The following is a 27,936-nucleotide window of genomic DNA, read 5'->3' as shown; positions in this document are numbered from 1 at the left end:
TTTAACAGGCTAAAATGTAAGATATGTATATTTTTATTTGTCAATATTGCATAATTCCAACTTTTATGCTTGTTAGCTTTGATGACTTGACAATAGTAATTATAGAATAAATTGGTGTGTCCAAACTTCTGACTCACATGTCTTTCAAATTGAAAGAAAGACATGCATATGAGGAGTGTAGGCCTACATATAAATACAAAGGCACTTTTTTGAGGAGGGTTGTTCTTTTGTTTGTACTACTATCACCTGTGCAGTCTGCAAGTGCAGGTGGGGTTTCAGTGACAGGTGGTTGCTGTGAGAGGGAGGGGGATGGGTTCTGTGAGGCCCCTGAGGGCTGATGTGGGGGAAATGGTTTGCCTCGTAAGTATTGAGCCTGACACATGCTCCGTCTGTTGCCTCTGCGCCGACCCCTGCCTCTTTTGTTATGCTGATTAAGGCAACAGGCACAGTCTTTTGTTCAAGTCAGAGAACGCGAGAGAGAAAGAGAACAAGCGGGGAGGGATGGTCACGCTCCCCGTGACCTAAAGCCCCCCAGTCTCCTCTTCTTTAACGTCACAAGGTGCGCGCAACAAAAACCAGCCACCATCAAATGAGTTCTTCACATCGCGGCGCGCACGAGCCACCATCAGCTGAGACTGTTACAACTCTTCCGTCCACACACATACACACACAGATACGCTGGTACTGGACTTTTTTTTCTAACTGCCAGGAGTTTAATGGATATTAGTAATAGCGCAGAAAAGGATTTAGGTCGCGAGCTCAGACTCTCAAATTGATTTGAAGGCGGGAAGCGCGAGCGCTGAGAGGAATGAAGCACGAGAGGGGACGCCGAGCCAATAAATAGAAGCTGCCCGCTGAAACGGTCGCCGTAACGTCGTCATGGAACTGACGGGGGAAACGTAAAAACGGACTCTTAAAAGAAGTTAAAACGTTTAACACGTAAGAAAAAAACAGAAACATTAAGAAAAGAAGCTGCATTTCCTCAAACAATCCGTTGGTTTCAGAACTTGGACAGCTCCCTCGTGCAGCCGCCTACACACAGTTACCAAACCGTCCGTGTGAGGATTCATTGAAACTGCTGTACAAAACCGACCCAGTTCTTCTCGGTATTCACCCCCTGAACATCGACACGCCATGACCGGTGTACTTCTTGGAGAGAAGCAGCTTTTTGAGAAGTTCTGGAAGGGCACGTTCGAAGCCGTGGCAATGCCGAGACCCGAGAGCATCATCATCGCCAGCATCACCGCACGAAGAGCCGTGACAAAGTGAGTTGTTTAGCCTGAGGCTTCCTGTGTCCTTTCTCAGTCTTTAGCTTGACTAAACATTATTTTAATTCTCAAGAATCTTGAGAATTAAAATAATGTTTAGCAATCACTTTGTTACAGACCAGCCCCAAGGCCATTCTAATGATTCTACTGATTCATGCCTTCTAGATACAATATTAATTTCTCAGATTAGTGAAAATTTGGTTGCAGTTTGTTCCTGACATTTGTCTCTGTATTTGTTTTATTGTCTTACAATCTGTTTTGGATTGGGATCTCGGTAAAGTCTCCTCTCGTTTGGTTGCCCTCCCTTGTGTTCATGCAACTTTTGCCTTTTTGTCCCATTTTCATGTCACACAAACAGCGAGCGTGAATTCTGCCTATGCTCTCCATTCATCATTGACTGTCCTTCACTGGAGGCCAGTCAGTTTCACTTGTGCACACATAAGTGCACAGCAGAGCGAGAGGCTACACAGAGTCCTAATGGATCAAGTCAAGAGTAGAGCCCTTCATCATGCCCTTAGGTTAGGTCTTCTTCACCCATGAATTAGGAGGCATGGCAGCATGTCGAATAGAGAGAAAAGGCAAAAAAACAATAAAGAAACCAGGGGTTTGCTTCCCTTTCCATCCTTTCCTGTTAATCAGGATCAAGACTTACTCCTTGCTCATTACGCCGGTAAGGAGTGCTTAACTGATTTATGAATCACTATTGTTCCCTATTTGCATGTATCATTCCATGTACTTTGTTACCCATCTTGCAGTCTCCCATCTCAGGAACCTGGGGTTTCACAGTGCTTTGTCCACTTTTTCCTTATCAAGGCACCTGATGAAAGTGTTTATTAAAAAGTGGCGTATCACGATTTTGCTACTCACATGAGCTTTATATTCATACTGCAGTAGGACAAAGATTTGATTGGAGTCGTAGCACATAACTGGTCGATCAATAGTCAAAATATTCCGACACAAACCTAGTGCTTTCTGGCTGTCTGTATTCTATAAAAAACGGAAAATGTGGCATCGTTACTTTAAGACTCTTTTTGGACTGGACCTGAAACCGAAATAGACTTTGATGGTGCAACCAATGTATTCAGCATTATTGACTTGTATAACAATACTAGAAATTCTTAGGTTACCTAACAAAACATTTTTAAAGTTCACCCAAACATGAAAATTCTGTCATCATTTACTCACCCTAATGTTGTTTCAAACCTGTATGACTTTATTTCTTTGGGGGAACACAAAATATATTTAGAAAAATGTCTTGTGAGAAGATTTTTTTTTGTTTTTGTTAATTTAATGAAAGTTAAAGAGGTCTAGTCTATTCAGTTTTGGTTTAACAATCTCTTCAAACCAGTGTTAATTTCATTATAATTTTCGTCAATGACATTTTTTCACAGATGAAAAAGAGGCAATAACTACATCAAAAACCAGTTTTGAATGACAGAAACTATGACGAAAATCTATTGGCATTTTCCTCCTCTAATAAAAACAATACATATGTTAGGGAGGGATGTTTGGCATTTGCTTGCTGTGTATTGGATCCACGCATTCGGCCTTAAAGTGACAGCAGTCTATTAAACCTGCTGCTGTCTGTTTATCAAACAACACAAGGAAAAATCACTCAGTGCTTTTGACTGAATGACGTTAATAGCTTTAATAAGGATTAATCTGCATTTAATTTATACAAATAAATGTCTGCTTGAAAGAATTAACAATGTTGTATGCAAGTTGTTATAAAGGCCGGGACACACCAAGCCGGCGGTCGGCCGTTTCGTAGATCTGTGTATATCTTGTATTCTTGTTTTGGTTTCTCCTTTTAAATGACGAACATATTATTGATAGCTGCTGATATAGACATAGTTACATACAACGCACATGCTAGTTTGCAGTCGGCTGTAGTCTGTGCTGTGTGTTCAAGCACAGCTTTTTGGTCCAGACCCAGCCGACCCGAGGCTATATACGCTAGTTCTTTGAAGAAGACTTGGAGTGTCTCAGGCTTCAAGAATATATCATTAATTGAAAATAAGACCATGTTGTTGTTTCTTTGTGATAAGTGTTTTTATTACATTTTAAGATAAATAAAGACATGTTAAACATCACAGCAGTTAAATATGTGTCTGTATTGCATGTTCAAACCTTAATATCATTCATATTAACAGGTTAATATATGTTTTCTCCATCAGTAGGCTATATAATGAGTTTGGAAATTTTAGAGAAATGCCTAATTGATGCATTACAATTTAATTAAACCCATTAGATTTTAGTCAACCAAATCTACTGTAGTCGACTAAAAGAAGACTAAAATTAAAACAATTCAGATGACTAAAATATGACTAAAACTAAATGCCATTTTTATCAAAAGACTATGACTAAGACTTTGCTGTCCAAATTAACACTGTTTCAAACTGTATGCAAAAGTAAAAAATAAATGAATAATAATTAGTCAAAAGATTTTGAACTCCCAGAAATGTGAGAATGTTATTAGTTTGATAAAGAGAGAATGCTAAGATTAAGAATTTTGGTAACATTTTACAATAAGGTTTCATTAGTTCACATTAGTTAACTACTTAAGTTAACATGAGCTAACAATGATCAACACTTTTATAGCATTTATTCTATATCTTAGTTTATGTTAATTTCAACATTTACTAATACATTATTAAAATCAAAAGTTGCATTTGCTAACATTAAATAATGCACTGTGAACTAACAATGAACAGCTGGATTTTGATTAACTAACATTAACAAAGATGAATAAATGTTGTAAGACATGTATTGGTCATTGTTAGTTCATGTTAGTTAATACATTAACTAATGTTAACAAATGAGACCTTATTGTAAAGTGTTACTAGAATTTTCATTGTTAATTTTGCTTTCCTCTCCTCTCTCTATCTCATTATTAGTCTCTTCTTCTCTATCTGTTTATCACACTGTGAATATTTACATATTCATAAAGCTACTCACCCTTCAGGGCGCACCTGACGTTGATGTTGATGTGTACAAGGCTGGTAATGACAGCAACATTTACAACCAAACCAATGTCGCTGATTTAACCAGTGCCATCTGCAAATTCAGCATTCAGGTTCGTCTTCGTAGTGTTTACCCCAGGCACTGAGCCGTCAAGACACACAGACGTTTTAAGATGTTAAAATGCCTGAGAAATAAAATAATTTATTTCGATTTGCAGTAATAAATCACAGAGCATAAGGCCCATTAGCTTGTAGTATCAGCTGCATGACTGGAGAAACATCATTATTGGTTATGTCAGCTGAAAAATGCTGGTCACCTATGCGTACACTTAGCCCATTTTGCCCTGCTTTACACATTCCCCCCTACTTAATTGACCATATTTCGTTTTCTTATTCCGCCTCTTTTCTCGTGGTGTCACTGAGCTTTAAAGAGGCCCACAGTGCAGGGCAATTACAAAGGGTGTTGCTGATCCTCCTCTGTAGACCTAGTGTTTTCTGGCAAGGCTAGAGAGAGGAGTTCACTCTTGTGCAGCCAGAGGGTCCTGCCCCCGGCCACTGCAGCCCCACAAGCTGTTCTTCTCAGTGGCAAACCTCATTAAAAATGCAGAGGGTTTTAGTTGGACTGAGTGTAAGTGTGTTTGTGTGGGTTAGGAAGCAGATGGCCCATGGGAGAAAGGGTAAGGGGGAGAACCCTTTACCCTAGCAGATGCTAGTTTAACGAGGAGAAGAGTAAAGAGATTAGGGTAACCTGGGAATGGAACTGCACCCAAATGCAAAAGAAGAGAAATAACTATACTTTATATCGTATTGTCTGGAATATAAGTTGCGTTTTTTTATCATCTTAAACATGCTGTGACTTATATAATGCAATTAAAAGCACTCACATTTGGATTCGTGCCGAATGAGAGAGGTGTGTGAGCCCAAGTTTATTTGTAAATCACATTTCCCATACACCGGTAGTTTTAGTTTTGCTTTAAATAAATTTGTTAATGCTTGGTGTTTATAATAATTGCTGTTTATAATTTATGTTTGTTTTACACTTATGTTTTTTTATTCTGTTCTGAATAATGTTACATTTAAACTAATTGTTGTGTGTGTGTGTGTGTGTGTGGGGGGGGGGGGTTACCATATGTAAAATGGTACGTATTATTAAAGTGTTTAAATAAATGTTGAATTTTATTTAGAGTGCTATTTTACTATTATTTCTGAATGTAAGAATGAAATGTATAAACTACATTTCATATAACAGTAAAATGTAACTTATACAATGATGCGACTTTTCCAGAAAATATATGAAAGCAAGCGTGTCATCTTTAAACCTCAAATTGCTTTTCAAATCAACCTGCTATCATTCAAACTAATTTTCATTTCTATTTTTTTTTTTTTTTTTTTTTTACTTCTGGAAGTTTTTATTTTCATTGAAGACTAAAGGTTTGGACATGCTTGCTTTGAGAAGGAATTGAGTTTATTGAGTTGCTTGTTTCAAAGATTGATCGTTCCTCTAGTATTGATTTGACTGGGTGAAATTAAATTAAATTAAGACTGTGGTAACCCTTTAGTTCATTATCGTAACCCAATATGCTTGTGCAGCGTCATAGCAATTATAAAGAAAAAAACATTCCGAAATGATAATGGATTTAACTGCTATTGCACTGCATAAGTTCAACTTATAGAAAAACTGTGTTTTTATGTACAAATCAATGTAAAGTAGCGTAGTCAATCCATTATTTTTTGTTCCTAATTAAGTAGTCGCCCCACACCCAGGCTACAGCTGAGGTGATAAAATGAACAGAAAGACAATGATTTTGTTGATCTTCATCAGTGCGGTCTGGTACACCCAGTCTTTCTTTTGAATTTGCTCTGAAAGCAGAAGGATACGACATTGTTCAAAGGTTGTTCGTGTCAGGGCCTAATGTAGAAGCCAGCCAGAACTCTCAGTTCTGCTTAGTTCTAATTCAGTTGATTTAAATCAGCTGAAGCGGCGGTCGCAAATAGAGTTGTTAAAGTTCAAAGAATCTAATTTCTATGCTTATTTTGTTTTTTAGAAGAGCATTTGAGTCTCTGGCACTCTCTCATGCTGTTTCTCTGTCTCTCTGGGTGGGTGGGTGGAGTCTCTGAAGGGACTGTAACCCCTGGAGCTGAGCTCTGGCTCAGAGACAGCTGCAGAGCTGTAGAAATGCTGATATGGTTGCCAGGCCTCCAGGGTTCAGCTATAATTTCTTTTAAATGTAGCCACTGCTACATTCCAGCACAGCATCTAAGAGGTATAAGAGAGATACATTTTTATTTAGCTGTAAGTGAGTCCAACATTCAGTCAGCAGCAGATGAAAGGCACAGCTGTGAAACACCAGGGAGATGTCGAAATGCAGTAAGAGGTCTTGATATGGGGCACTTAAGTTGGCGACTTGTCATATGAAGTAGTTATCTGATGTTAGAGTGATATGGCTTTAAGAATATTTATTTTCTGTCTTTGACAGTTGTGCTGAGAAAATCCAAATGAAGTCTGAATCATCAGTATATAATGCATTTAACACCATTCATGTAATATCAACTGTGTGTGCACATAAAGATGTTTGCAAGAGTTATGTGCTACCAACCACTTTAGGATTTTATGATATCTTTCTGGGCTTTTTCAAGACTGCGATGCCACAACGTTGAATCGATACCAAAATAGTGCACTTCCTCTTGTAAACAGATTTGATTATAATTTAGTTCTAGCGATCCCCACATTAAATTACATCAGTTATGCGATGAATGCTTCACCCTCATCTTGCCCTTCTCTCGTGAAGTCCACAAGCCACTTTTTTTTCAGTGAATGAATCACTGAAAAGCTGGTGAGATTAAGGAAAATGAGAACGAGGCACAACCTGGGGTTATATTGGAGTAATATTACCAGGATGAATAATCCATAAAGTGCTGGAACAGGTCTGCATACATTTAGAGTAGCAATACTGATTCCATTAAATATTAACACTTATATATAATGAGTATAAATCCACTTATGCACTTTTGCCATGGCTTGATAATTGACTGACTAAAACCAATAATATACATTTAAACTGAATAAAGTTTTAACGGGAGCTCTTTTTCAGCAAATTTCAGAAATTTCATTTCTATCCTTAACTATACATGAAAATATCATAGATTGTCCTGTACGGTTTATAGTTAGCCATAACAATGTGTGGACTTGTTTGATGGGTGAACTTCTGAGAGGTCAAATTTGCTGTTATTTTATTACTTTTCATGCAATATATATTGTGCACACTCAGAATTCACAGAAATGCTTATCTAAATGAGCAAGTCATATTTCCTTTTACTATCACAATGTCCAATCAAATATATAAGGCTGTTAGGAAATATCGCAGGGAGGATAGAGCAGACAAATGAATGTTTTTAAGCATCTTGTCAATGTGAATGTTTAGGCTAGGACATGTTTTTCCACTGGTAATGTATGCTCAATGTTTAGGCAGCAGTAAGCTGATTATTTTTCCAGCCGAATTGTCGTTTTTTTTTAGCGTAAAGCCAAACTTTGCATTCATTGCAAAAATGCAATTTTATATTTAATGAAGTGAATCTGGAATCAAAACATTTTATACAACCATTCTAGTCTTCAAATTTGATTGGCTGTGGAGTGATATACAGTGAGGAAAATAAGTATTTGAACACCCTGCTATTTTGCAAGTTCTCCCACTTGGAAATCATGGAGGGGTCTGAAATTGTCATCATAGGTGCATGTCCACTGTGAGAGACATAATCTAATAAAAAAAAATCCAGAAATCACAATGTATGATTGTTTAACTATTTATTTGTATGATACAGCTGCAAATAAGTATAGAGAGCTATCAATCTAGAGCTGATAAAAAAACAAAAAACATTTCCATACAAAGATGTGATCACCTATTTATTGAGCATCTCTGATCACAAGAGAAAAAAAACAAGAAATTTGCTTGGCACATAGCAGTCTTTGTTGATGTTTCTGAAGGTCATAAAGTGGTATTAAGGCTAAATCTATTTTATATAATTCCCCAGCTAATTAATATGCCATATGTCCAACTTACATGCCTCCTCTGATTTGTTCGTACCTTATTTACTCATGGTGCTGCACTAGTGAGGCTGAACATCACTTGCTCAATACATGCAATCATTGGACAATCAATCAAGCAGGTTGTGTCAAACAGAACATGAGATGAGTAGGCAGGCACATCTTACTACAAGCTGTGTCTCACGTATTGCAGAGGTTACTGTCTATCAGCTTGTCGTCTCCTGAAACTCACATGCTGTAGTGCTATTTTCCTCACCACTGGACCCCTGGAGGGATCAAAAGCCATTATTAAAAGGCAAACTTATCAAAGTCAAACCTTCATCACTTAAATTAAATCATTTCAAGCTTGACTGGCTCTCCTCTTCTTTGCCTCCCCTTCATTTTTCATTTCCATCCCTTGCCCATCCTCATTTCAGGAAGACGATCTGCCACTCACACAAAATTGCTTCCATTTGCATAACTGATGCTTCATTTGGGCTGGGATTGTTTCTGTGGCGATGTCACTGCACAATGGGAAGGCAGTGACAGCAATAACGAGCGAATGGAACTCTCCCTCCTCTCAATTTAGGGATCAATCTTGGAGTCAAAGACAAGTGTTCCTTAAGTTGACATTTCCTTCACCCTCTGGCTGAGCAGATGTTCAGGCTTCAACTGTTAGGAGTACTCTGATAGTAAGTCATGGAATGATTTATTCAGCATTCAGGATACCCTTTAAGAAAGTAGACGAATAGGAGTCTGAATATTCTATTGGCTTCCATATGTTCTTTAAAGCTATTATTTGGCTCTTCTTTTTACTGTGTATGTTTTTGTCGAGGCAGAACAGTAAAGTTTAATGGGGCATAATTATAATTATGTTTTTAAGATGGCTCTCTGCACTCAGTATTACTGCATATTGCATGGGAGGTTCACAGTAATTTAGGACATTCTATCATATCTATTCATCAGTGAATGATAGCTAAAGGATCATTTATTTGTTTTAAAGGGAAGAACTTGCATGAGACACGGACCATCTGAGCCCAAAAGAGTTGTAACATGCCAGGCAGCCGCAAAGAGGACGCAGTCTGGGAGGTGCTAAATTGCGATGGGTTTCTTAAACTGAGCAATATCGGCACTGACATTTCAGTAGCCGAGAGATTCAGCTGAGCAGTTATTACAAAAAGCAAAGCTGACAGGTTTGCTGTCTTTCTCTGGATGCTGAAGCGCATTGTGAAGTGCATTAGAGATATTTTCTCCTACAGCGAGGATTTTTTTTTAAGTGTTCTACTCTTACTCATTAACCACTCTCTCCTAACCTCTCTGTGCACTTCCAGACCAGAGCGAAATGATGTGAAGAAATTCAACATTTGAATTCTTCCCAAGTGAAGATTAAGCTAATAAAAGATTGTATCTTCACAGGCTTTGAAGAAAGTCTTTCAGAGGCTAACTTCAAACATACTACTGAACCGTGTTCAGAAAGTAATATTTTTCACATATATATTTCAATTTCTTCTCTATTCATATGCAGAACATGAAAGGCAGATAAGTGAACAATTAAGTAGTTATTTCTAGGTTTAAATAAAAAGGCTTTGTAGAACTGAGAAAAACACCTTGTTTCGCTCTCATTCTCCAGCTAAGATTTTGGAAAGGAAGTGCTAACACTACAGTGAATCAAGCTTATTACACAGGACCAATGACTGAGTCTTTGATCAAGACGTAGGGATATTCCCGTCCATCCCCATTATAATGCGACTTTCGGAGTGAATCAGATTTCTCTCTTTTTTGTGCTTTTCTGGATGAGTTTCTGATCGTAGTTTACAAAGTAATATGGGAAAAACATTAGTGTCCTCTACATTAGCTATAAATGCATTCTTATGAGACGTTTTCTCTTGATCCACAATATGCTAAAAGTTATTTTGCTTTGATATAAAAAAATGTCCTTTGTCTCAAAACCTGTAGGGAAATTGTATGACTAATCATAGTCATTATTCTTTTATCCTCTCTCCCTTTTTACTTTAAAGTATCAGGGTCATAAGAGAAAAGATATAAGAGCTGACATGAGTGGGAGAAGGATGGCACAAATTTGACTGATGCCTCTGAATGACTTAGTATAAAGTAGCTGTCAAGAACAGGGCAAAGTAATGTTACAAACTTGGCGTCGAGTGTATTCTTTTGAGACCAAAAATCTTTTTTCACTTTAAAAAGATGCTCCCTTTCATCTTTTGTGGTTTGTTATGATTTTCTGGACATGAAATCAAACATACACAATGCAGTTTGTCAAGAGTGTAACTGTAATTGTTTTTCTTATACGTGATAATGACATTCGCTTTTGTCCTGATAATTAATTCTGCTGCCATTTATTATCAAATAAATGTAGCCATAAGGATTTAAATACCTTGTTTAAAAAGCCTACACTTGCACAAAAAATAACGTAAAATATGCTAATTTAGGCAATTACTCATTAGCTTCTTAGAATTTGATATTAAATCCTAATATTAATGCCCTCATTTTTCTCATTAGCTTCCACTTAATGTAATTAAAGCATACAGAAGCATGTGTTGCAATATTTGGTCATTTCCTTGAGCTGCCTGCAAATTGAATGGACAGAGCTTAATTAAGCTCATGCAAGTTTATGATATTCACTTCATTTGATTGCCTCGCCAGAGGTTTAAAAACCGGATAATAACACCAACAAAATGAATCAATTAGACATGAGTAGATCAACAGTATTATTCTTGAATGCTGGAATAAAATAAAAACCTTTCCAAAACACATTATTAGTGAGTCCTTGTTTGACTTTGGCACATTATGAAATCCTCAATTTATAAATATTCTGATCTCATTTCAACTTTTGAAATCTTATAAGGTGACTTATGTACGTATACAGTTTGTGAAGTGTTTTCTGTGTAGCATATTATAAATAACTTTTTTGTTGAGGATATGAGTCATCAAACATACAGAATGTCAATGTGTTTTGTAAATTGTAGGTCCTTGAGGGCACTTCATATGCACATTATGGACAGAATAATCCACTTGCCCTTGAAAGAGAGTACTCTTGTGGAGACTCAGCGAACTGAATGGACCTCCCTCACATAAAATGGAAATAGCCTCTTTGTGATGGGGTACTAAATAATATAGAAGGTTAGTGGAAATGATGACAGCATTTTTATTGGGCATCCACATAATGGTTTTCCTACACCGGCTTGTTAGGAGGGAGTTCACAGTGTCTTTAATGAGGACTCACTGATTAAGAACGCTTACAGGGGTCAGTTCCCACCAAGTGAATGATTTTCTCCTTTTTATTTCCTTGTCAAAGTTTTAGAAGTGATTTCATATGATTTCCCAAACAGAACATTTGTATTCAATTACAATAAAATCAATAATTACAAATTGAAAACAGCAGATAAAAGACCAAAGGACTTGGCTTGGTGGTCTGTCTTCATGTATACGGATCTGTGCATGTCCCAGCAGCCTCCCATCCTTTCAAGCGGAACGGTGTCAGCAGGCAGCCATTACACGGGCCACTGTCAGTAGCATCCAACTCCAAAATAGCTCCTCTTGCAGTGTTTGCCCGGTTGGTTTCAGTCTCTGGCAGAGCAGAGAGGGTACTGTAACTCACAAAGTAGACAGATGAGTCCTACTCAGAGAGGGGCCCTCTGTCCATCTGCCTATGTAACAGAGCACAGGTGGGGAGGATATAGCAGATACTATGTGCATCGAATTAATGAGCAGGTCCATGGAATGAACATAAGTGTGTTTGTTTGGAGGTGGTTTCGTAATGCTGAAAAGCAGGTGAGACATACAATATATTAGGCTGTAGGATTTTTTGCTCACACTTTATATTAGGTGTCCTTAACTACTATGCACTTACATTAAAAAATAAGTACAATGTACATATTGTGTTGACATTGTATTGCAAAAACTGGTGCTGCAATTGAGGTGGGATGTGGGTATAAGGTTAAGGACAGGTTTGGTGATATGTGTATGTTTAAGGATCAAAAGTGTAATAATAGATGTAATTACATGCAGGTATTTTTAATATTCTTATATAAATATAAGTACAATGTAAAAACATGTGTGGACACAATAAGTGCATTGTATCAAATTATTAATTTAAATGTTAGTACATAGTAGTTAAGGACACATAATATAAAGTGGGACTGATTTTTTTTATTGGGCATTTTAGCTTGTGATTGTGATACACTACAGTGTTTCCCCTAGGTTTACAGGTTTGGGGGGGGGGGGGGGGGGGGGGGGGGGGAATTGACACAGACGCTATCTATCTATCTCTATCTATCTATCTATCTATCTGTCACATAAATTGGTTGTCTGGGAGGGTAATGGTTTGTAAAAGTAAAAAAATGTTAACATAAGATATCTCTTTAAAAAAATAAATAAACATATTTAAATCTTTTTAAAATTGACTTTTTCAAATAACCTTTGTTAAATTTATAGAAGTATTTGTTAATATTAATGGACCAGAGCTTAAATAGTTTTATTTTTTAACTAACAACTAAAAAAAGATTTATAAATACTAACCAATATATATATAAATTTTAAATGGGCTTTTTTTATGAGAAGTTTTTATTTCTATGATGCATTTATTGGAGAGAATAATCCTGTCAGACGCACCACTGCTGTGAACGCGCGTTCACGTAAACACAATTTAAACAATGTATTATTCAATACATTACTTCTATATAATTATATATTAAGTTGCTCAAGCAAGTGGTAAAATATTTAACCATGTACTTATATTAAAATCTTTTGTATTTAAATTTTAATACAATAAATCTTGCATGTCACAAAGAACTTGTTTTTCCACCTCCACGAATAAGACGAGTGTTGTTCATTATGTCGCCTTGTTGAGGTAAATTGTAGTTTTCCTTGCTTTAACTCAGTCTTAAAGTGAAAAAAGTAGTAATTAATTAAATACATTTATGGTGAGATTACTACATTTTATTTAATTAATCGCACTTATGGTGAAATTACTACATTTTCAGGTCAATCGGTGTTCATTTTGACCACGAAACATGCGCTGTCACTTTAATTCAGCGTTTGCAGCACAGCAGAAATAGACTCGGTGCAGAAACGATCTCTGCACTGCTGTATATGCACCGCAACTGGAACAGATCGATCATCGATGGACTGCATCCTCGTGCAGTGTGAAAGCTCTGTTAACATGGGTACGGAAAAAAAATACTCACCGCAAACGAAATATATGTGAAACGGGCGTTAGACTTGGAGCAGGAGAGCTACTCCGGCTGCTACTCGCAGTAGAGCGAGTGTTGCCATCTTCAGTTCAGCGACACATTTCCAGCCGCGCGCTCTCTGTCCGCTAGTGCTCAACTGTATGTGACGCAAGTGTTTGTTTGTGTGTGAGTGTGCGCACTCATTGGGATAATTGTAAACACAGACAGAAAAGACATGCCATCGTGGAAATAAGATAAATAACATATTACTTAAGGGCCATTTAGGTTTTTTTTAGGTTTACAAATTGTAATCTGTCGCTATAAAGAAAATCAAATCAAATTTACTTGACCTCCAAGGGGGGCGGGGGGAGCCGTTAGGAGGGCGGGGCGCCCCCCTTATATAATGGTAGGGGAAACACTGCACTATTTTTATAGCTTTTTTATGAATTAATCAAATTTTATATTTTAAATGAAAACATTACTTTTAAAGTAAGGAACCTGCTGATCTTACTAAAATAATAATACAAAATGTATTAAAACATGCAGAATGGAATGTACCTGCTGTACGTGTAAGAACAGCTTTCAGTAAAACAGTGGCTAAACTTCTTTGTTTTCTTTTTTAGGTGGAGTTTTCATTTGTGGAGCGTGCAGCTATCAATAAAAAATAAGCTGTATATAGAAAATATCGTGAACCGGAGTTTGAGAGGCATTTATACATGATACTGCATTCCTCCAAGGTATTCAGTAATGAGAATACTATGCATTCATTAAACAGTAAAAACACTGTAGGGTGCCTGTATTTCATAGAATATTAACAAAGAGTGCTGATTTACTGTTCAATCCTGGTTGTATTCATTCGATTCACATGACGTCACTGTAGCTTTGCTCCGCCATCTTTGCGACCGCGGCGGTCTCAGAAATGCCTGCAATATGTTGTGCAGTTGGCTGCAACAACAGCCGAAAGAGGAACCCTGAACTGGTATTTTATTCTATACCGAAAGAAGAGAGAAGAGAGAATCATTTATTTAAAAGACTTGAAGTCTCATGTTGGTTTGTGGTTAATTATATTTCCATTATACTCTCAGTGGCCAACATTATAGACAGATATCGACAGATAATGTTTTGTCTTCATTTTATTGTTGGATCTATTTAAATGCACTTTATCATGGTAAGTTAGTAAGATTTGTGGTTGTTTTGAATATAACTGTCTGTCTGTCTGTCTGTCTGTCTGTTAGTTAATACCTAATCTAATAAATATTTTTCTGAAGTTCATAAAGATATTGTCTTCGTCACATGCGCTTTAGATGTTATTTTGTGTAAGTAACGTTAGCTCTGCAGACGATGCAAAATCTCAGCCTTGAAATGCATATTAAAGGACTATTCTTCCAAAAATGATAATTCTGCCGTCATTTACTCACCTTCATGTGCAAATCCTTAAGTTTACTTTCCGTGGAAGACAAAGGGACATTTTTGAATATGTAGCCTAATGGAGACTCTTCTTGTCGATGTAATGAAAGTGAATGAGTAACATTAGCCTACTGAGGGCTGTCACGCAAAAAATAATAATAGGCCTAATAAAAGACAAAAAAACAAAAAAAAAACCATCACAAAAGTATCATAAAAGTGATCTAATACGACTCGTCCTTTATATTAATATCGTTATTTATTCATATGATAGCTTTATGTGACGAACAAACTGCAATTTAAGTCGTTATTTTATAATCACTGAGACTGATCTTATTACCTCTTGATAGCTTAATCGCAGCCGAATCATTCAAAAAGATTCGACTCGAAAGATTCTTTCATTTCGATATTTGTGTGTGTTAAACCTTCTCTCTGTAATTGAACATCTGTTCTTTCGGACAGATATGGCAGTCTTTTATGATATTCGGCTGATGTCTCTGGCTGTGCTGATGGACGGATTAGATAGATTCATTCATGCCGAACAGCTGCAGATTCATAGATTCATTCATGACATCGCCTCGACTCTCATGAACGCGCGCCATGAAGCTCTATGACTTAAGTATTTCTATATGAAAGGCCAATCGGGGCAAGCCTGGGGCAGATAATAATGGACTAAAGAAAACTGGGGGTAAAAAATTAGGATCGGAGCCTAAAATATAAATTTTCTCCAGGTATCTCTGTCTCTCTCTCTCATTCAAATGGGCAGTTTGGGCCGCCATACCGGGCGAGTCGGTCGCAAATATGGCGGCGTTCTATTTGTAGTGACGTAGGTGGCATCTATGAATAGATGAAATTCCTCCAAAGGCAATGGAAGTAAAATATGTTTCATCTGCCCTTGCTCTTATGAGGAACTGTAAATTTGCCACAGAAATTCTCTTTCAGAAAAAAAAAAAAAAGAAGATTTTATTCAGTTTCATTATCGCGTAAAGAGTGCTGTGTGAATTGTGTTGGTTGCTCATAAAAAAAGTGAGCTTTGTGAATTATTCAGTGAGCTGTTTTGCATAGCAAAGGCCAGCAGAGAGGAGGGGGTTGTGGAGTCGGGTGAATCTTGAGTTGAGGAATGACACAGTGTTGCTTCCTCCTCTCAGCTTCTCATCACGTTAATTACCGTATCTGGCTCTCGTCGTGGCCACAGTACCTCTTGAGTCGCAGTCGCATGCGGACGACTTGCCAGTGGGAAGAAAAGAATGTTTGTCTTTGTTTGCTTTCAGGGAGAGATTGATGCATTTAAAGCTACAAATTACCATGGCGATCAGTAAATAACTTTTAGGAGAACATTCATCTGTTTCAGTCATTTCTGCTAATCTGTAAAATGTATGACCATCAGCAGTAAAAAGAAAGATGTTGATCATTGGATTTGATCCTTATTCACAGCCATTACTTTGCCCCACCACTGATGGTCATAAATCTCACGTCACTGAAACTAAAGAATAGTGAGATGCAAATATAAATCCTGGAGACTTAAGGACTTGATTGAACATATTAGCAATACCTTTTCTCTTGAGATTTAGCATACATTTGAATCATTTTATGTAAATATCACACACACACACCTGTTGCTGTGATGGATGGACTCGGAAATCATAAAAAATCAGTTACTACACCCAAAATGGACACATCCGTCTGTTTTCTCTTAATTATTCATGCTCTAATTTAATAACGTAATCAAAATGAGACTTACATAAACAAGATGGTTGCTTTAGTGTTTGTTCTATGTTTATTTCTGCAACTGTACTCCCAGGGCTATAACAAAATGAACCCCCCACTCACAAATGGTGAATTGTTGATAGCCTGGAGTAATTAGGGATGCTCTGGTGGGGTTTGGTTTAACGACGCAGGCTCTATCCTCCACAAATGACATTCTCCTCAGAGAGAGGGACTCAGTCAGGACTGAAATAATCAATGATTTGTGGTTTCCATTTTGAGTCTCAGTGTGAAGCTGCTTAGTCCTGCTCCACTGCACAGTACGTTAGCTGTTCGCCTCATCGCTGTTACAGTCACCCTTCCTCTGACTATGAGATGATGCCGCACATCCACTTTGCATACTCATAGATTTTCATGAGTTCACACTTAGGCCAAATATGCAAATTTGGCGTGTTGTCTGATGGCTCTGAACTCTGAATTTTGACCGAACCCAGAGTACTCCCCACATATCCCTGGATGGTATAGGATTCAGTTGAGGTTTTTTTTTTTTCATACAATCACTATATTGGCACACCACTGGCATTAGCAGAGTAGTTCTTCCAAAGACAATGCCAGCATTAAATGTAGGCTATCTTTTGTTGAGATAATTCTAGAGGGTTTTAAAACCTTTTGCAACTGAACCACCTTTTTTAAATGGCTCCTTTGAATAATGACAAATCATAAATTCTCTTTTTCAGTACTCATTTTCTAAATTCGTGATGTGTGTCTGAAAATTCTGCCAGTGCCACATAAGGAGGGAGCTTGCAGGGTCCATTGCTATTGATTCTGTTTTTAGCCATGTGGAATTTAAAGATAATAAGCTCTATTTGCATTTGACAGCCCTATCAGACAGCACAGACTGAATTACTTTCTCTGTGTGCCTCCTTGTTCACCTCAGCTACATTAACTAACTCACTTTAATTTGCACTCTTCTTTCAGTGGTATTTTTTTAAACTTTCATTTAATATTTGTCTTACTTTAAAGGTGCACTTACTTTTTGTCCTCGTTAAAACTTTTCCACATAAAAAAATCAATAGGATTTTATCATTGACGTATTAAAATGCAATATGCACCATTAAACTGTATTAGTATTTGATCATCCAGTTTTGTGGCGTTTGAACACCATACACTTTAATTTAAACTTTACTAGTACATGAAAAAGAAGTACCATGCTTGACTTTGTACAATGTAACAGTCTTGGTTGAAAAGCAATTAACGTGAGAGTTGTATTTGGTTTTTTTGCTCATCTTCTCAGCCATCTAGAATCAGCACGCTTGAAATTAATTGGCCTCCTTCGTACAGACTTCCTGCTAAGTTCCTGTCCTTCTCCTTAACATGGAAAAAAGCTTCCCAAATCAAAAGAGCTACAAATCAGAAGTTTCACATCTCAAGTCGAGCCATCTGTCTTCTTTTGTGTATAAAATAGAGCCCATGGGCTTGGACCAGCCCTCTCATCTTTTCAGTCAAATTCCCGGCCTGCTGCTTCTGAGTGGCAACTGGCCCACATCTAAGCCTGGCGCTCAATGGAGTTTCTCTGTGGTAAGAAGCTAAATCTGCTGCGGTGAACCATGCCTGATGTGTTAATGGTGGATCCTTTGCTCCTTCTGAAATGCCACACGCCAATCAGCAACCCCAGCTGACTCTTGTTCTTTCGTCCTCCACGCATCCCTTTCACTGTAATTAGCTAGTGTGCCCACTGACTGGAGCCCTTATTCTCTTTGTCTATTAGCTGTGTTGTGAGAGACATATTTTCTCTCCCCAGGAGGCAGACAGGAAGTGTCATGGAGATTGGGCTTATCACGAAAATCTAAATAAGGAACATTTCGTCTCTATCATTGCGCAACAAAGAATGTCTCATTTTCTTTAATTTGATTTTACAGAGTAATTTACAGACTAGCTGATGGGCTTTGTGAGTCATTGTGATCTAATGCGCATTCTTTGGTTGTTAACAAACGAAAACATATCTGTTCTTGATGAGGGTGAGATTAGCATTGTTAATTATGACCTTAAGAAAGGCATTACAGTTCTCTCGGTGAGTGCACTACAGCACTGCTAGTTTTCTTTATGGTTAAAATAATAATAATAATAACTATGGTTGTTAATATATATATATATGTATATATATATATATATATATATTAAATTTACAGTAGATAGGTGGGCTACTTACATTATAATATATATCCGTATATACAATCCATTCTCACCCCCAAGGTGTCCAAAACTTGAAGCATGCTCAGGTGCCTTCAGCATCACTATTAAGACTAAGAAACCAAATGCTTTCAGAAGGAAACCCATGGCGTCAATACACAGACACGAAGGGCATGGGAATTTTATCGTCATTAGATTATATATCAGGGTATAATTTAGTCATTATGACATATATGTTGGGTCTATGATTTAAACAGCTCAGTAATTTTATTTACATGACACTATTTACACTCACAATTTATTCAGAATTTCTTTGTGTGAGGGACAGACCCTAAAGTGATTACAGTCTCCATCCGCCGTACCGCTCAAATCACAAACACATTCAAAAGTTGCGGCCTGCATAAGCGTTACGTCAGCTTCGATTGTGAAATGTCATTGACTCTTGTGTGTTTCATGTGGTACCTTTAGCATCTTACATTGATGCTTCAATATAAGATGCCATTTTTCAATTTTTAATGCTTTGGGAGTGATAATGGGTTGATATATATATGTGTACAGGTATATGTGTAACAGGTTTCGTGAGATTCACTTTTAGCCACACTGGCAATAATATTTCAAAACAAACCTAGAACATATTGCTTTGCTTAAGGCAATAAGAAAAAAGTACCTTTTGATTAGCATCTTTATTTTCATCCTGGAGATTAACACTTTGTCCTACACTGCATTCTTCCCTTTCTATCTCCCAGCAGTCATGAAAGCTTTTTGATACAGGTTAATGAAATGAAATAAATTTGCTTGTAATGCATGGGTGGCTGTTAAGGTAATGGAATTTGAAGAGTGTCAGTGAGAATGGGGAAATGGGGCAGAGATTATTTGAGGTCTGTGTTCCAAGGGCTGTAAAACATTTGAAGCGGCGATATAGAGGAGAGTCAAAGGTGTGCAGAGAATAAGGTACTCATTTATACAACCATCCTCAGACCTTTCATCAAACCCTGTTGTGTTCGGGTCATCTTGACCCGGAGAAAATTTAATTTTTCCCGAAAATACTAGTTAATGTTATCGCATTGGACTGAAACTTAGTAACTTTGTTCACAAAGGGTATCACCTCTTCTCAAATGTTTTTTGGACAATTTTCGTACTTTTTTAGGGGATGTTTTGTCACCTCGTTACACTTGTGGTGTTCTACAAAAAATAGCTTATAAATCACTCATTATACTATATTATCACCCAATATTGGATTCAATCTTTCTGTCAACTTGTTCTCTTTCAATTAGGACTGGTTTTATATTTCTATTTGCATCTGATTAATCGTAGGCCTCATTTATCTGAGAGTAGGCATCTAATATTTTGAGTAAAAAAAGCTCAAAATATGAGGGAACACCACAACTATAACGTTGTGCCATTTTGTACAAAATAAAAGCTTGTGAAACATTAAAGTAGTGTGATCAACAGTGTAATTTCTTTTTCATATTTTATTTATTATTTCCAAAATTATTCATAAATAATGCCTTTTTTACTCAATAAATGAGATGCCTACTCTCAGATAAATGAGGCCTATGATTAATCAGATGCAAATAGAAATATAAAACCAGTCCTAATTGAAAGAGAACAAGTTGACAGAAAGATTGAATCCGATATTGGGTGATAATGTAGCATAACAAGTGATTTATGAGCTATTTTTTGTAGGCCGGTCATTTTTGACCTTGTAACTGGAAGTGTTATACGGTTTTGAACACAACCTGAGGGTTAAAAAAATCATGATATCATTATGTCATATCATAATATACTGTATGCTAAATGGCTGTTATAAACACTTAAACACTTTAACTTTAAATATGACTTTGTAAAGCTTTGATCTCTCTTATCTTTTCTTTATACCATATTTCTATTCTCGGAATGTTGTAATATTTTCTATTAGTGTTCAATGGAGATATCAAGTGTGTGCCTTCTCATCTGCCAGGATGAGATAGAGAGGTTGGTTAGAGACAAACAGAAACTCTCCCAGCAGACTCCACACATTCCAAAAGCTCCTGAGGCATTACTGAGCCTCTAAAATAGAGTTGTGTTTAACATGGAGAGCGAGCGAGAGAGAGACAACCTGGATCCAGTTAGCGTTGATGAGAGTTCTGCTAATGCTGCCTTCTGGGAAGTGATTGAAGTGATTTTGGTCTCAGTAAAATGTTAGAGAATCTCATATTTCTTTTTAATTTTATAACAAACACCATAAGCTTTTCTTTTTTTTTTCTTTTCTTTGCTTTACTGCAACAAGATGAAGAGCAAAGGATGCATGCTAGATGTGTAACTGTAACTGATGCTTTATCTATTTATTTTATCATTCTTGTGCTACAAAAGAGAATTATGGAAAATGTAGTTTGTCCTTAGATCTATACAAACTAAGTTATAGTCAACATTCATAAATACAACTTAATATGATAAATACAACTATGTTTTTGTCATGATTCTTTAATTGACACAGCATAAAACTCATCAAGGCTCAAATAAAATCCTAATGGTAATTATTGTAGAACCGTGACTACACTCATCTCATAAATATGATTCTGACATGACTTAAGGGCAGCATTTTAAAACTAATTGCATGGTGGAGAAGATGAATATGTAAATCAGAAATCAGGGGACTCTCATTTTGCCTCTGATCATGACCTCGGATAAGTCTCAGTTAAGGATATATACAGATACATGAGTCCAATCAGGCATGAGAAAATGTGAGAAACTGAGAAGGCTCTGAATGCACCCGTCGAGTCATTAACATATGCTTCAACATGTTTCACCCACCATTGCACTGGGTGAAGTTGGAGTGACAAGCTGTTGATTGCTCATTGTGAACAGTGCCCTTTTTCTCACAATGCATCTCCACAGAATTATTGTTAGGCTGTTGTACAGAGACTTTGGCTTGAGTCAATGTGCGTGTGTGTGTGTGTGTGAACATCTGGAGTTTGCCTGGCATTATTTCCACAGCCTGGGGCAAAAGTTTTCCAGAGCGTGAGTGTGCGACCGAGAGAGAGAAAAAGAGGGGTAATTTGTTTTGTTTGAGCAGAGGGGACGGTAGGGAGTGAAGAGTGCTTAAATTGATTGATTGGTGGCTCGTAGAGTAGTGGACCGGGCCATAATTACTCTTTGTGCCTGGTGTGATAAGGAAATTAATCAAACCATTATGCTGCTCCATTTTATCATCAGGTAGCAATAATTGAATAAACTAACTCCACTTGTCTTCAGAATGACTTTCCCCGCTATAATGTGCTGACCATCTTTTGCATAGAAGGTTGGAAATTTTCCTGTTGTTTATTATATAAACAAGAAAATGATTCTGAAATGATTCATTTTTATCATTCCATCTGTCTATCCGTCTGTTCATCATCATACCTGTCTATAACTCTGCATCTGTTCTACAGAAACTGTGAAAAAATTAACTCAGACTGAAGAAAGAAATTCAGTGAGATGTAAAAGAATCACATGCATAGCGAGTATGTAACTTTCTGTTGTTATGTCGTTCTTGCGTACCTCCCGCTGAGCAAAACAAATGTGAGAGAGATGGGAGGGCTGGAATAAGCTGCTAAATCAGTCTGATTGTTCTTAAATCCTTCATGTCCACTTGCATCGCTCAAGCGGAGCTGTCATGCAGAGTTGGAAACAGGGCAGCCAATTCTGTTTGTAGATTTTTTTTTCTCAACGACTACCCGCCCAACTGCCTAACTTGCTTTCCTGTTCCCCCTCTCTCTGAAAGTGTCTCTACAAATCAATTACCTTCCCTTGCTCGTTTGGGATTTAGCAAGGACATTGTCTGTGGCAGATAATGAGGTCTGGTGCTGTGATTTTCTTTCTCCCATGATGCCACGCAGGGTATTTTCTCAGTGGAGGCAGCAGACCTCATGTTGCAGAAATTTAAGCCGGTGTTATTGTCTTCCCATTTGATCAAATAAGAAGCAACAGCTCAAATTTACACGGAGTAGAAATCAAGGCCTGGCAAAGGAATTACAGAAAATACAGTCCTTTTATGCAGCACTTGAATTTGTAGTGATATGATGGCAAGTGATATGTTCATACACATTCATGTGTAATTGCATCTGACAGTGGATTCCATTTTTGGATGTGTTCATTGGCCTGCATCAACAGCCGAAGGCATGAATATACTAAAATGATTTGAGTCAAAGTGCACATTTCAATAGTGCTTACAATGCTTTTGGTATACATTGCTACACGTTTAACCTTCAGTGTTTGTTCGCACTTACAGCTAATCTGATTTGTTTTAGTTTGATATTGCCTATTCTGATAGGTGGATCTAGGAGTGATGCAGATCCTATAAACTGCCTCCATTAGGAGACATGAGCTCAGCTCCTCGTGTAGAGTTACCATAGGGTTGTTATGCACATCCACTGTTATTCGGCAAGTGTATGTGTGTGTGTGTGTGTGTGTGTGTGTGTGTGTGTGTGTGTTACTCAAGAATAATACAACTTCCATAATTTTGTGATTATCCATTTGCATTGTTCTTGACCTGGTAGAAGTGTGATGCAGCAAGTTTACGAGCTTTAGATTACTGGAGCACATCACAAAAATATACTATACAAAAATGTAATATAAAATGTTCTTTGCTTTCTAGTCATTAATCAGATTACATTTCATTCAGAAGATCTTCTTATTTTTGGAAATCTTTAAATGATAAATATCAAGTCTTGATTCATAACGGCATGTTCACTTGCCTAGACATGGTTTAATTGCCATGTCTGGCCTAAGCATACCCATCATTAGTATCAATATCACAATAAAAAGAGGTTGTCTTTTACCCTGAATGTTAGACAAACAGTATAATCACTTTTCATTTTGATAGACGAAGCTCTGGAATAAGTTAATCGGTATCCACCCTTAATTAACATGCTCAATCATGTCTCTCTCTCAAAATGATCTGCCGCCCTCCTCTTTCATGATAGCGATTATCAGTTGTTTGGCTGTGGATATGACAGGCGTAATAGCACTGGATAGCCTCAGTGAACAACAGGATGGACAGGAGACTCGTATATCAGATGTGCCCGCAGTGGGAGGATGGTGTCTCGTTTTATGTCTGTTGTCCTCTTGCAGACCAAGAGTCTAGGGAGTAGTCTGTAAGGCTTTTAGTAGGTACTGTAGTTCAAACATAGCACTGATGTTCCAGCTTTTTTTTCACCCTTTTTGTATAATTTCTACAAGAGGGAAACACAAAGATAAAAGAATATGAACTAAATGTCACAAAAAATAAACATCCAGCTGTATTAATGTGAAGAATTTGTTCTACATTTCTCATCTGCTCTGTGACAGGTCTTCTTGTTGAGTGTTAACAGCACTAATTAGTCTGAGTGTTAAAGCATATAGTTATGGGTCATAAGTTAGCTTGCATGAAACATCTCTTACTTGTTCATATCTGGCTGCTATGGTAACTAGCAGCATTTTCAAATAACACTTCTTCCCCGATGAATCAGAACAGATTGTGAGTGTCTTTAAGAGCAATATAATGGAGAGTGAAACAATAAGCAGTTCGTTTTCAGAACTCAACAGGTAATTTGAATTACGCTTATTCACAGTTACATAAACTCCTGCACTGCAAATGTATGTGTGTGCATCCAGGCAATTTAAGATGACATACAGGGTTAAGTCTGTTTAGTAAAATGTGTTCATATTTCTGTTTTGCTGTCATCTCATGATCCTTTTCTAAATTGCATAAACATTCTAATTGGAGATACATACTACAACAGCATACTTCTTTGAGTGGTAATTCAATCAGAAGTGTGTCATTTCTGTCCCAATAATGTCACCCAACGGAATAAAAAAAACAATCCCGCCCCAAACTCAAGCTATTGGTTGCTTTATTGGGCCAATCAAACTAAACTAAACAAGAAATGACAGTGCCACAGTGTTTATGATTTTCAGGAAATTTCCCAACAAAGGGCTTCGTTGTAGTCTCTGAAAATTCTGTCACCCTAGATGTTATTCCTGTATTACTTTCTCTCTTCTGTGGAACACTAAAGATATATTTTGTGAAATATCTCAGCAATGTCAATTAGGTTTAATCTTGAGAAAGGTATGTTTACCTGCACAAATTAATCTGATTTCAGATTTTGAAACTTCTGTTTATTTAGAACATGTGGCCTTAATGTTGCAATCTGATGTGCATTGCATGTATTCCAAACAAAACGGTAGCGCATGCACAGTGCCCAGCTGCCATGATTAGGAGAAAGCCGCCATGGTAATGCAATCAGAGCTACCACCAGCGTAATTGCTGTTTATGCCTTGGTGACATACCTAAAAAGAAAACTGAAATATATAGAGGATATATATATAGCTGACCAGTTTGTGGAAGGTAAATAAACATATGCATGTTCGTAAGACGTATGTTAACACATACATATATTGTCACTGCGCATGTATGTAAGGTATTTTTGAGAAAATGGTCAGATTCAAGCGTTTATTTGCGTAATTTACTTCCTGCTGATCAGATTATTTAAGGTCTATAACAGCCCTTTCAATCTGATTGAAATTTCATTCGGATTTAGATGCTTACATGAAGGTCTTTTAGTCTGACTTAGCCATCAATTCGATTGTAAACAGATTATTTAGGTGCATGTTAATGTAGCTATTGTAAATGTAGCAGTCTTTTTAAAGTATTTTAGGGATGATTGAGGCATTGATTAGTATCCTCCTTAATTGAAACTTAACTTGAAATTACAAAAGAAGAATGTTTTTCCACCTGGCATTAAGATTGCTTGTTTTGGTGTGCTTTCTCACATCATGTCCCAGTTAGTCTCTGCATATGGCACACTTTTCTGGAAACACTTCAGGAGTTTCGAAGTCGCGATCTGATTGACTGAATTCTACAGGATGTCCGGGAGAAGTGTGTGTCGCGTTCTTTATCGGTCCGCCTGGAAACAAATGCTGTGATGCCAAAACCCCTCGTGAAAGAAGAAAGCTGTTGTGTTTACAACTGTGACAACAAGCGCTTACCAGGATCAACTAGGCTAAACGCTGGATTTTCAAAAGTATGTGAAGTTCGCGGCTCCATTGTTGCAGTAAACTTGCACAACGTTCTTGAATGGAACAAAACAAACTGTGATTGGTTGCGTTATATGTCAGTCAAACGCCCTCTTGGGTGCTCCTTGGCCAAGAAAAGCTGGGATAGAGTCCAGTCCTTCTGCCGTCAGTCTGAAGGTCTGGCTATGCGAGACTATGTCCCAGTTGGAGGTGAGTACTGTGAAATTCTATGTGGTCACATGCATTTACCTCTGAATGCGGTTTCTGCGATCTGATCACAAAATGTTTTAGACCCTGTTTCCATCTGTATTTAGTGTGGATCACAAAAATTGCATCGTTATACCTGATAGCAATAGTGTATTTGGGCACCTGTGTGTGTTCATGGCTTCAAACTTCTAAAACAGACCTCTGTATTCTCTGCCGTCTTTGTGGAGATGTGACATTTCTCCCACCCACCTTAGTGTGTTTGTGTGTATCCTAAGCCATCAGCCTTTTCTTTCTGGATCACGCTCCCTTCTCAGTCTTCCATTGCTTTCCCTGCCTTTCTTTCCCATCACGCCGGTATCAGTGTCACATGACAGTGGCTGTGAGGAGACCTGTGCTAGGAGCCATGACTCATTCTCAACAACAGAAACACATCAACACGACCTGGAGAGCTGCCATTAGACTGCCACAGAGACCCTACATCACAGCACAAACAACACACCATGGACAGGACAAGGCCCTACATTTTCAACACTTTAAAGTCTCAGATTGCCAGTTATTATATTCTTGTGCTTGACTAATTTATTTATATGAACAACGTTTTTTGTAGAGCCATGAGTGTGGTTGTTATAAGCCTTTTTAATCATCAAAGTTATTTATTAGTGGTGATTTCTAAGGTATAGGATATCACTTTTTTGATATTGCCAATAGCATATGAACAAAGCCCAAATTCCTGAGCATTTGGTTTATCTGCAGTTTTAGCGTTATAAAAATTAAAATTGCTAAAACTAAATAATTAGGAACTGGACAAATATGAATCAGTAAAGGCAGTGTTTATATATGTTTTTATAAATCATGCCCATCTATACTTGAAAGCAGTAAACAGATTTTGCTTGCTGTCAAAAGCAAGTCCATAATCAAGTTAGTTTAGAACTAACGCTTTCTCTCTTGTGTTTTGTCAGTTGTCATAAACCCATCACAGTATTTGTTATTTTTAATCAAGCTAATCCATAAAAGTCTCCATTCCATAACTGCTAACGAACAGAAAGGCTTAAGTGTCTAACAGTTCTACAGTAAATGTTCTGCATCTTATTATTAGCTAGAAAGCTTTTTCCTGCTGTGAATTCTGAATAGTTCCATTTAGACTCTTCATATGATCTGTACCTTCCAGAGTAATGGATTACAAGTACTCAAGACAGCTTTGAAAGTTAGCAAGCCCAGACCGATGCAAGCATGTGTGTGTGTGTGTGTGTGTGTGTGTGTGTGTGTTGTGTTTGAGCACTCCATAAATCTGACTCCCTGTGGAGAAGTTCTTCCATAAATTCTGAAGCCGATCAGAGAATAGTCATTCAGTGATGGGGAAATCAATTTCATTTAAAGCTCTCATAAGCAGGTTTCTCTAGCTCATGGCCAGTAAGAAAGAGTCTGGCTTTAAAGAAGTGCATGGAAAATTAAGAGAAAGCTTCTATTACAGCGGAAGGCTGTTATTTAATAATAGCTGCCTATTGAGCTTGAGATGGTTGCTGTATCCCAGCAGGTTTATTCTTTTTGGTCACCAGGGTCTGGATTCACAAAACATTCTTAAGAATATTATTTATTCCCATACATTTACTAAGAATGTTCCTATCTTCTTCTTTTTTTTCTTAAGGTTTCTCAATAATTGCACCTAGGAAGATTCTTACAAACTTCTTAAGAATTTATAATTTATAGACATTTTTAGAACTGTTCCACATAGAATCTGGCCACAGGTGCTTCAAAAATAACTTTATGCGAATTATAAACTTTTACTTCTTTGGAGCTATAGCTTACTAGAACAGAAATCAAGCTGATCGTTTGGTTCTGGCAGGTCAAGTCAATCAAGCTCGCATCAGCTGACTAGAACAGGAAAATAATCTAAATGAACAAAATGCTCTCATTACCATTCTCCACCAGATTGACTATGCTGCACACAAGTTCATGCTAACTCAAAATCTTGCGTA

General features: G+C 37.4%; 1 protein-coding gene and 1 long non-coding RNA gene across 2 annotated transcripts in view; both read left to right on the top strand.

The window, feature by feature from the left end:
- Positions 1-27,936, top strand: part of LOC311293219 — a 267,232-nt gene that overhangs the window by 37,109 nt on the left and 202,187 nt on the right. The window lies entirely within an intron of this gene.
- The window catches only part of srrm4 (serine/arginine repetitive matrix 4), a 51,766-nt gene continuing 24,275 nt past the window's right edge, over positions 446-27,936 (top strand). The window contains exon 1 of the mRNA XM_084414546.1: positions 446-1,265. Within this exon, the coding sequence (XP_084270672.1) occupies positions 1,135-1,265 (131 nt within the window). The 5' untranslated portion in view covers positions 446-1,134. The remainder of the gene's footprint in view (positions 1,266-27,936) is intronic.

Source organism: Rutilus rutilus (assembly GCF_951802725.1).
Source record: "Rutilus rutilus genome assembly, chromosome: 7".
In the NCBI taxonomy this organism is placed as follows: Eukaryota; Metazoa; Chordata; class Actinopteri; order Cypriniformes; family Leuciscidae; genus Rutilus; species Rutilus rutilus.
This window is presented reverse-complemented; position numbering and strand designations above follow the sequence as displayed.